This window comes from Phaethon lepturus, unplaced genomic scaffold (genome assembly GCF_000687285.1).
Source record: "Phaethon lepturus isolate BGI_N335 unplaced genomic scaffold, ASM68728v1 Scaffold43749, whole genome shotgun sequence".
Taxonomy (NCBI): Eukaryota; Metazoa; Chordata; class Aves; order Phaethontiformes; family Phaethontidae; genus Phaethon; species Phaethon lepturus.
The window spans coordinates 1-9,663 of record NW_010566356.1 but is presented as its reverse complement, the minus strand read 5'-3'; the positions used below and the strand labels follow the sequence as shown (position 1 = coordinate 9,663).

General features: G+C 47.8%; 1 protein-coding gene across 1 annotated transcript; it reads right to left on the bottom strand.

The window, feature by feature from the left end:
• Positions 1-1,861: 1,861 nt before the first annotated feature.
• ASB13 (ankyrin repeat and SOCS box containing 13) lies at positions 1,862-9,640 on the bottom strand. Its single transcript, XM_010295452.1, has 6 exons — positions 9,499-9,640; positions 7,938-8,125; positions 6,929-7,079; positions 5,343-5,477; positions 3,804-3,995; positions 1,862-2,039 (listed from the first exon to the last, which is right to left on the bottom strand). Exons 1-6 carry the CDS (start codon positions 9,638-9,640, stop codon positions 1,912-1,914), a joined length of 936 nt encoding a protein of 311 aa, XP_010293754.1. The 3' UTR covers positions 1,862-1,911.
• Positions 9,641-9,663: the final 23 nt, after the last annotated feature.

The following is a 9,663-nucleotide window of genomic DNA, read 5'->3' as shown; positions in this document are numbered from 1 at the left end:
AAAGCCTTTACCCTATCAATCACAGGGATCAATCCCACAATAAACATCTCTAGGGCTTCCCTGAGCTTCTTGGCAATTTCACATTTCTAATACTTTAAACACTAAAATCAGTATTATAAACAGACAATCCCCCAAAGAGCAGGATCTTGAAAACTTTTCTGTCCTGTTCTATGTGATACAGCACAGGAAAAAAAAAAAAAAGAGAGAGAAAACAACAGAAGGATGCGGGGGAGAACGAACCTAACCAAAAATGAAAAAGACAAAGTGATTTGCTGGTCACCTTTAAAGTGCATTCAGCTCCACCTCAGCTCTTTAACCCTGTGCTTATGCTATTTTCCCCCTCCCTCCCGAGGGTGAGCCCCATCGTGCTGGCTGGGGGAGCACAAGGTCTTGTAGGCAGCAGGCACGTGGCCGTTTGCTCTCAAGCATTAGTTCACAGCATGAAGGATGTTGAGAGCCCCGAGTTAGCTCGACGCCACGTTAGACAGCGGATTTTGTAACATTTGCTGTCACTCAGAGGAGGAATTTGCTCTCATCACAGTGCTAAGACTTGCCATGAGGACATCAGGGAGCCCCATCCCCTTAGTACCACATACCCTGTAGGTTACTACCTTCAGACAACACGTAACGTCTCATCTGGAAGGTAGACAACAATTTTGGCTCAGCTCATAAAAATGTTGCCCTGAAGGTTTAAATCGCCGAAGGACAAAGCTGCAGTCGTGCCTGCTGAAGCCAAAGGATTTGAGAGCAACACTCAGCAGCACACGGTTCAGGGCTGGATCCCACTGCCAACCCCTGAAGAGGCTCCAGGATTTAGAGAGAAACTCAGAAAGGGAGAAATAAAAATAAAAATCTCAAAACCCAAGGCAGAGCTCAGCCCTTCTATCGTCTTTCATGTGTGGGTATACACCACAGGGATCTGCCGCACCACTACACAAGGGATGTGCTCTCGCCACACTTCAGGTGCCACTGGGCAGCAGCTCTGTCACTTATTTTTCACATAAAACCAACAGAGTGGCCACAGAGCAAGTGGAGAAATATTCTTTAGGACCAGCCATCTGGAGGGAAGCATCTTTGGACCTGCAGAGAGACCTGCTTCTTGCTTGGGCTTGAAAATTAGACATGGTGTTACCGTAGAGGAACTCTACAGTAAGAGCTGGCTCATCTTCAGCAAGGAAGGAGCAAAGTCAACCCTGATCTGGCAGCAGTTTGTCCTCACTGCTGGTGTTGAGCCAAAGCCCGCTGAAGTTCATGGAAAGTCAGTAACCGGCTGCAGTGCCTCTAATTAGTCCTAAGCTTGCTGGGGACTTAATTTGCCTCCAGCTAGAGCATGCAGGTTCCTCAAGCCTTGTCCCGTGGCATTAGGCAGTCGTCACTTGAGTTTATTAACACCGAAGTGGGATCCAGCACTCCCACTGCAGAAACACAGACGTCCGTATCCGAGGGTATCGCCTCTAAATCCCTTTGCAGTCAGCGGAGACAGGCGCTCCCGAGGCATACTGTGTCATCCCAGCACGGGCATCTAAAACAGGACAGATGAATCATGCTCCAGAAGGATCTATTTCTCTTCACTGACTGCAAAGGGAGCCTGACTAGATCATACAGAGATGCCTTTAGGTTAGAGACAGGTAAAATTAGGCAAGATTAATCCCGCTCAAAGAGCAAGTGCTACAGTCTCAAACATAGTCACAGTCTAACAGATCATCCCAGGAGCGGTTACAACTTCAAGCCAGTGCTACACCTTGCCTGCGCCTGTCTTTGCCCACAGAGAAGAGGAAGTGCTGCCTCATAAATACTATTTACACCAGTTTGCTTAAATTAAAATTAGTTCCTTGGGGAGAGGTAGAAGAGACAGATACTTCATACTGCGGGAGCTAAAGATACCGTCCTCCCCAGCCTCCTTCACCCCTGTCAGTTGTAGGACAGGTACTGGATTAGTCGCGGAGGAATATTTAGCTTGGCAATCTTCTCCAGTGCTCGCTGCCCAGCAGCTTTCCTCACCGTCACTCTGCAGAGCTGCGACAAACTCAGAGGCGTTTCTAGAACGAGAAAAGAGGATCCAAAGTTAGGGCTGCAGCTCAGCAGACGGCTGATCTTCCCGCACAGCACAGACCTCCCAGGAAGGTGATGCCTGGCATCATCCCCCCATAATCACAAGCCTGGCTCTGCTTACAAGTGCTCGACCTCCCACAGCACCCAGACCCACGGAAGGCACTGCAGAGCCACGGGCGTGCTCTCTCAAGGCTCATCCCAATGCAGATCCCACCAGAAACACTAAGCACAGCTGCAGTGCGCTTCTCCCAGCTCCCTTCCTCACCTGCATCTCCCAAAGGCCAACGGTGCCCACGGGATCACCTGCTCTGATCCACTGAGGCTCTCCAAGACTTTCAGATTTCCCTTAGTGATGCTGCATTAAGCCTCACCAACACTGTATACAGGAACAAAACATACTTCCAACACTTCTCTACCGCTCCGTTTCTCCAACTAAGGATTGCATTAACCCTTTTCGTTCAGCACTCCACTGACAGCTCCAAGAAAACTCCCCAAGCCTCTTCCAGACAGCCTCCGATCTCCAGCCTGCAGCCTCGACATCGGGTGTCGATGCTCGTGCATGGACATAGAGTTACAATCGGGCATGTTGCTCTGGAAGCAGTCATTCACAAGAAGCTGCTATCCCTACCCCCATAACCTCAGCAATCACCACCCTCCAAGGTCTGCATCTGTCTGGATCCAGTCCTGAATTTAGTAATACAAATCAAATACTAATAAAGCTAGCACAGTACTTTTACAACAGTCTGTGTTGAAAAGCCGCTACACGTGCAATCCTGCCAGCTGGGTTTAGTGGGCAGTAAACTCTGGCAAAATAATAAGGAGTATTTATGGGCATGTAGGATTCAGTCTCTTCAGCCAGCTCAGCTGCAGCCAGACCAGCACACTTTACTGCTCTAAGAAAAGAAAGCAAGGAATAACTTGGAGAAGAGATTGCTACAGGGAGAAGTCAGAGGGAGAAGGGGCTATAAGGTGCTCACCACACAAAGGACTGCAAAGCCAGAAAATATTTTATTCTTCAATAAGGAAGAAATTTTTCTTTCTGTAAGGATGATTTTTTTTATGATGAGGGTGGCGAGACAGTGGAACAAGTTGCTCAGAAAAGTTGTGGATGCCCCATCATTGGAAGTGTTCAAAGTCAGGCTGGACAAGGCTTTGAGTAACCTGATCGAAAGATGCAAGATGTCCCTGCCCATGGTAGGGGCGTTGGACTAGGTGGTCTTTAAAGGTCCCTTCCAATCTAAACCATTCTATGACTATGATATTTAGGATCACATAGTGCAGCAGCAGTCCGCAAATGCTTGGAAGGGTCTGTGAATTACTCCTCTAAGTGTAACCAAGACAAAGATTGACTTAAAACCATCCTCAGACCTCAGTCAAACTTCTCCAAAATCAGACAGCCAGCACAGCTGAAGTTTAACACACTCCCTGCCCCAAATAAAATGAGTTTTCAACTGGGCGATTTCCTTGACCTGACTTAATGCATCAAAGCATAAACGCTCATGCTGAGACTTGAGTGGGACCTGAATTCAGTGATGGTATGATTTGGACCATCTTACCACTGTCATTCAACCACAATTAAGCAGAGCTAACCTATAGCGAGCTGGTGCACATTTGCCACCAAGATCTCTACACCTTCACAGGAAGATGATCAGGGATCTACAAATCAAAGTGGACTGAGAATCACAATGTGGTGCAATGGAATTGGCAGTCACTGAATTCCTGGCGCAGGGCATCTTATCTCACTTACTTACTTTCATAGTACTCAAAGCACTTTGCTGTGGGACTGCTGCTCCAGGTATAATCCGATGGCTTCTTTCCTCGGTTGTCCCTTGCGTAAATGTTTCCTCCAAACTCAATCAGCATCTCCACCAGATCCACATTTTTCACTTTTGCTGCATGGTGGAGGGCTGTCTCATGAAGTTTAGCAGCATTCACATTTGCCCCTGAGGCCAGAAAGAAAAACAAACCTGTTCATGAAAGCCTCACTTGACCCAAACGTAAGGAGTGGTTTGACTGGAATAAAAAATGCTGTTAAAACACGCACGAGCAGCTAGAACAAGATCCAAACAAAACAGCACAAACAGGAAACCAAACTGCTGAACAAGTTCTTGGTGCTGGCAATGCATGACTTTTCTTCTCTGGCTTTATGTTTTCTTTGCAGAGAAAGGGTTTTAGTCCATGTTACCAGGTAAATAAGCTGCTGAGTGTGAAGTTCAGAATTGCTTCCTGAACCTGTGCTGTCCAAAGCCAGCAAAGAGCCATTCCCAGTCATCTCAACAGAGCGCTCCCACTCAAGGCAAACAGTGGCATCTTTGTTCATAGAAATACCCCAGACCCACAAGATGTGGCCGCTTACCATCAGACACCACTGCAGGATCAGTATCTTAGTTGCAGGTATTTTCGCTAAGGAAGTTTGGCTTTTATAAGCTGATAGCAAAATTTCCTTCTCATACCCACACAACTGCTTACCTTTTATCAACTGACTCGTTCAGCGGAGGTGAGATGAACCTCACTGAATTCAAACAACTGACTTTTAGATATGCATAACCACATTGAACTCACCTTATAAGTAACAGGGAGAAACAGGTATTTCTGAGGAATCAATCAATGGGTGCCCAAGACAGGGAACTGGAGGAGCTGGGAACAGGCTAGTTTAGATGTGTCATTTTTAGACAACTAACGTTCAATGAAACAAATCCTTACACCTGGGCCAAATCTCCTCCCGGTAAGCACAGGCAAGGACAGGAACTCCAACTCCAAATTCCCCCAGAGCTGGCAGCAAGAAAAATGGGATGTGAAACCTGGAGCACAGAACATTGACTTGAACATCCAGCAAACTCATCTGGGCATAACACTAACCAGATCTCCCTGAGGTATGAAGTGATCTTCTGCACAGCATCGAACCCTAACATCTCTCCCTAACACCTATCCAAAACCATATGACTGGGCTACCAAAGCTGAACACATGCCCGCCAGTTGATATTACTTTTGGGAAGAAGTTGAAACTTTGCTCTAGGGGGCTGAAGAGTTCTGAATTTTATTAAAATAAGAGAATGGGAATGTCACTGTGAACGTCACAAACTGGATATTGACAGGCATATGCTGAAAAAATGCTTAAGCATTCAGCTTTGCTGGGGTAAAGGCAAAACCTTCCACCTTTGTCACCTATATGACGCTGTGAATGAATAAGCTCTTCGACAAGAACGCCACTGGGGAGCACCAAAGGGAACGCTGTGCACAGACACCACCGTCTCCTGCCCACCCAGAAGTAAACCCTGTGGCTGCCATACCTGCCTTGAGCAGCAACTTTGCACAGTCCAGATGCTCCCTGGCACAGGCCACGTGTAGGGGAGTCCCGAAATGGCAGTCGTGAGCCTCCAAGTTTGCGCCAACATCGATGAGGAGTTGCACGCACTCTGAGCTACCTTTGGAAAGGGAAGGTTCGAGTCAAAAGAAAGAATCCAGCTCAAATGGGAGCATACGGCATGCTGACATCAGCTTGACCCACAGAGAGCCTGTTTAATATTTGGGGTGATGGCTGCAAAATAGAAATGCTTGTGAGCCAAGACAATACCTTGTATTGGACCACGACTGAGACCAGGACGCAAGAGAGAGTCACATCTGCATGGCACTGAGCTAGAGCTAACAGGTCTCGCAGGGAGTCAGGTCAAACCGACCTGAATTCAAGGGTTTGCACTAAATCGCCTGCTGTTCGTGGAGCTGGTTGTATTGCTGATCCTGCCCTGGGTGGATTAGATCACCTTCAAGACCACTCCAGCTTTACTTTTTCCAATACTAATAATACGACTTGACAGAAAGCAGGCAGTCATCACCATCAAGCCTTAGGAAAAAGGCTTAACGAGGAAAAGCTAAGCAAGAGCTCACAGGTAGGTATTTAAGTAACTACCTGTTTGTCAAAAATGCTGTCTCCCACAGCCTTCACAGTCAAAGGGAAACTCTGTCCAGGACAGCATATAACAAAAACAGTAAAGGGGAAGAGACAGAAAGTATTACACCTTACAAAAAGGAAACTGAGGCACAAAACGATTAACAGATTCGGTCACAATCATCTAACAGGGACATTGCCGCTCTCACATCCAAGCTATCCCACTGTTGCATCCACGCGAGTGGAAGTTCAGGGGAGGAATTACACTTGAATACCCCTCTGCCGCTCCCCCTGCCTCTGCTGCTGTCACAGCCACCTCTGATGCTTGCTCCTGCTCCGTAACCCACATCCAAAAGTCCAGAAGAGGCTCGAGCAGAGGATGGGGGGAGCACAGAATGGCTGGCACGTGCCAGCTGGGACATTATTTTGGCCCTTGACGTTTTCTCTTATCCCTGGGACAGACCATCCAGCTGGAAAAGGCTGAGAGAAGGACAAGAAGCAATACAGGCAACAATGCTGCCCTGGCACTTTCTTCCCACCTGACAGCTCTATCCACCAGCTCTGAACAACCAGGAGAGGTCTGGGACGGGACCATCTGATTCAGACTGTCTTGTGTCTTAACCAGAACAATTTTTCCCATCACAGCTTGGATCAGAGGGAAAGAATGCAAACACCCCTCTGCTCACAAGAGCAAAGCTACTGGTTTGGCTCAATGTTTTCTAACAGAGCATTAAGAAGTTGGCATTTTATCTGCCTAACGTCTTACCCCATGTCTGTTACGTGAGATAAAAGCACCCAACACACGGGATGGCTTTATTCACCCAATAACACAGCACTTTGCCTTCTGCGATCATCAGGAGATGTGCCCACCTAAGGCTGAAATATTTGCAAGCTGTAATGGTCTGATGAGCAACAACAGCTTACGTGGCTTTTTTTTTTCCCCCCACAAGCTGCAAATAACTGTGCAAAGATAAGACCATGGGGGCTCACCATTCATGCAGGCTTCGTGAAGAGGAGAGGCTGTGTAAAGGGGAGGGTTCACCTTGGCGCCGTGGGACAGCAGCACTTTCACACACTCTATGCTACCCGAGGCACAGGCATCGCAGAGCGGCGTGCTGCCATCAATATTTCTGGCATCCACCTTCAAGGCAGAAGAAAATGTTAGGTACCCGCAAGCTGCTGTGTGGCAGTACCCTCTTGCGTGTATTTTCACTTCTTTTAACCCTAGAAATATTCTGGACTCAGGAAAGAGTTGGCTGCTGCTGCCAGAAACCTGGCTTGCGCTGTTCCCATCACTCTCAGGGCACAGATGTACATTAGTGTCACAAGTTTAGGCTGTTATTTCCATTGTTATATTTTTCTACCACTTGCCTGCTGAAGGTTACAAGCGTTGCAGCTGAGTAACACAACACAATGCAACACAGCTTCTCTCTGCTTCAGTGCAAAGCCCAGCTTCATCAGCAGACTCAGCCAAGCTGGCTGACTTTGCCCTGAGAAGGACTACAGAGCACACACGTGCTCCACCGGCTTTGCTCTGAGGATGGCTGTCTTCAGCGTGAGAAGTCACAAGCCCTTGAAGACAGTCGTCACCAGCTATATCCAAAGACTCTAGTTTAGCTGATTTTTGTTTCCATAATAATATTAAAGAAATAAAAGAAGCAGCAAAAGAATTAATAGAAATCCCCTCTGCTCCCCTTCTGGTCCCTTCAACCCAGCTAGCTTTAGATACTCAAGTCATCTACATTATACTTCTAGGCAGCCGGGGCTCTGTTGATAGTGAGGAGAGAAGGGGAGAGACAAACAAATACTTCCAGGCATTTTTTTAAAGTCCTCATCAAGCTCAAACACCCTCTGAAGAGGCCTGCCATCCTCTGCTGACTGTCAAGAAAGCCCAGGGTGATGAAGAGGAGCCTAAAGCTAGATGGGGAGAATCCAGATGCCAGAAATAACTTCAGACACCAAGATAAAGTTCCCAGCTGGATCCGACCCGAATACACACCTGGGCCCCTGCAGCCAGCAGGAGCTTGACACACTGCGTTTGCCCTCGCAGGCTCGCCTCGTGCAATGGGGTTATAGAGTCGTAGGTGACCGCGTTGACGCAGGCTCCGCTCTCTATCAGCTGCTGCAGCTGCAGGATTTCACCCCGCCTGGCTGCTTCATGAACTGGTGTTCGATCGGCCCAGAAGCCTAGAGAGGAAAGAATAAATAAATAAGTAAAATAAATAAAACCATACATGCAGAGCAAATGGGTCTCTGTGCTGGAGAAAAGCAAATGGGGAACATGGGCTGGCAGCTAGAAGAGAGGGCTGGGAATGAGGAGTTTGTTCTGCACCATGTCCCCACTCAGCACGTGATTCTAAATTGGGTGCTTCATGTTTGTGGGTACCCCACTGACCACTGCTCTCTCAGGGACTGCTTGTAATGCTGGGTTCCCTTACAGTTTCTGAAATGCTTTGCTGCACTTCCTTGAAACTTTATCCAAGTACAAACCCCAGGAGCATTCATTAGGTCCAGATTCATCCCAGCGAGCTCTTAACTATTTAGCGCTAGGAGTACTGTCCCTCCCGGCTCCATCTGAAATCACGGCAAACGGCACACCTCCAGGGAGCAACTCAGCCCACCTCAAAACTACCTTTCCGAAAAGTCAGTGGAGCTTCAACAAGTAAGTTTCTAGCTTTGACACCTTCGCTGAACATCTACACCTACATGGGGCAAGTCTGGGCTTCATGTGCCAGTGCTAGCTGACAACATCATCTTCTTTCAGGTGTGTTTTGCTTTCAAGGTAGCAACGAGTAAAGAACAAACCCGCACATTTTTACGCAACTGTCAGCAAGATAAATGCATCCTCTCCGTAAAAATAACTGCCTCGGTACCCTGCAAAAACAGGGCTCATAGGAGCAGTATGGTGCTGTTCGCATAAAGGTCAATACTAAAAACCATCGGCAAACCAGACCGTGCAGCTGCAATTCCTCCTCTTTGAATACACCTCCACAAGACCCCCATTTCAAGGCAAGGACTGACGGAGCAGGAGAAAAAGGGTGATTTGCTTATTTTAAAAAAATAAATACCTTGTCATGTATTTCAGTTGGACTGACCATCCCTCTCTCCATCCCTAAACGTAGCATTTTATATATCAGCATAAAGCAGTAAATGCCAACACAAGCCAGTGGTTATGAAAGATGGAGCAGGCCCAAAGAATAAAACAACACTGAGGTGCATGGTGGACTGAAACCACCCCCTGAAAGGGAATCACGAATACCAGCATTTTCACAGCACATAGTATGTGCAGGCTTTTTTATTTGCTTGTTAGATCCTCATTCCCTTTGCCAGTATCCCTGGGCAGGATGTTTTTCCTTCACTGGAGCTTCTCATGGTATACATCAAGAGAAGCAAGAAGTCCAAATGAGGATGAAGCCCCCCAGTTGCCAGCCACCGAGCAGCATCACTTTGTCACCAACAGGACTGGGAAGAAGAACAAGCCCCAGCAGCATTTCATTAAAGGTCTATCATATATTCAAAAGCTCCTCAAATTCCTTCTTTCCTACCGCACAATTCCTTACGTGGCAGGCTCACGCGAGAGGTAACACCAGTCCCCACGGACGGGGCTCGCAGCCCCAGCTGGCTGTACCCAGGCTTACGGAGCAGGCGGGAAGTCCGCAGGCGGGGCCGGACCTCCCAAATCTGCGGCGCAGCATCGCTCATGGCTTACGGCTCTGCCTCAGCCG

Bases quoted from the DNA above. Each gene is read 5' to 3' on its own strand.
- ASB13 (XM_010295452.1), bottom strand. From the start codon at position 9,640: ATGAGCGATGCTGCGCCGCAGATTTGGGAGGTCCGGCCCCGCCTGCGG. The intron at 5,478-6,928 runs GTGAGCCCCCAT...CCCTTTCCAAAG, and splicing joins TCACGAAGCCTGCATGAATG to GTAGCTCAGAGTGCGTGCAA. The intron at 2,040-3,803 runs GTAAGTAAGTGA...TTCTCGTTCTAG, and splicing joins GTGCTTTGAGTACTATGAAA to AAACGCCTCTGAGTTTGTCG.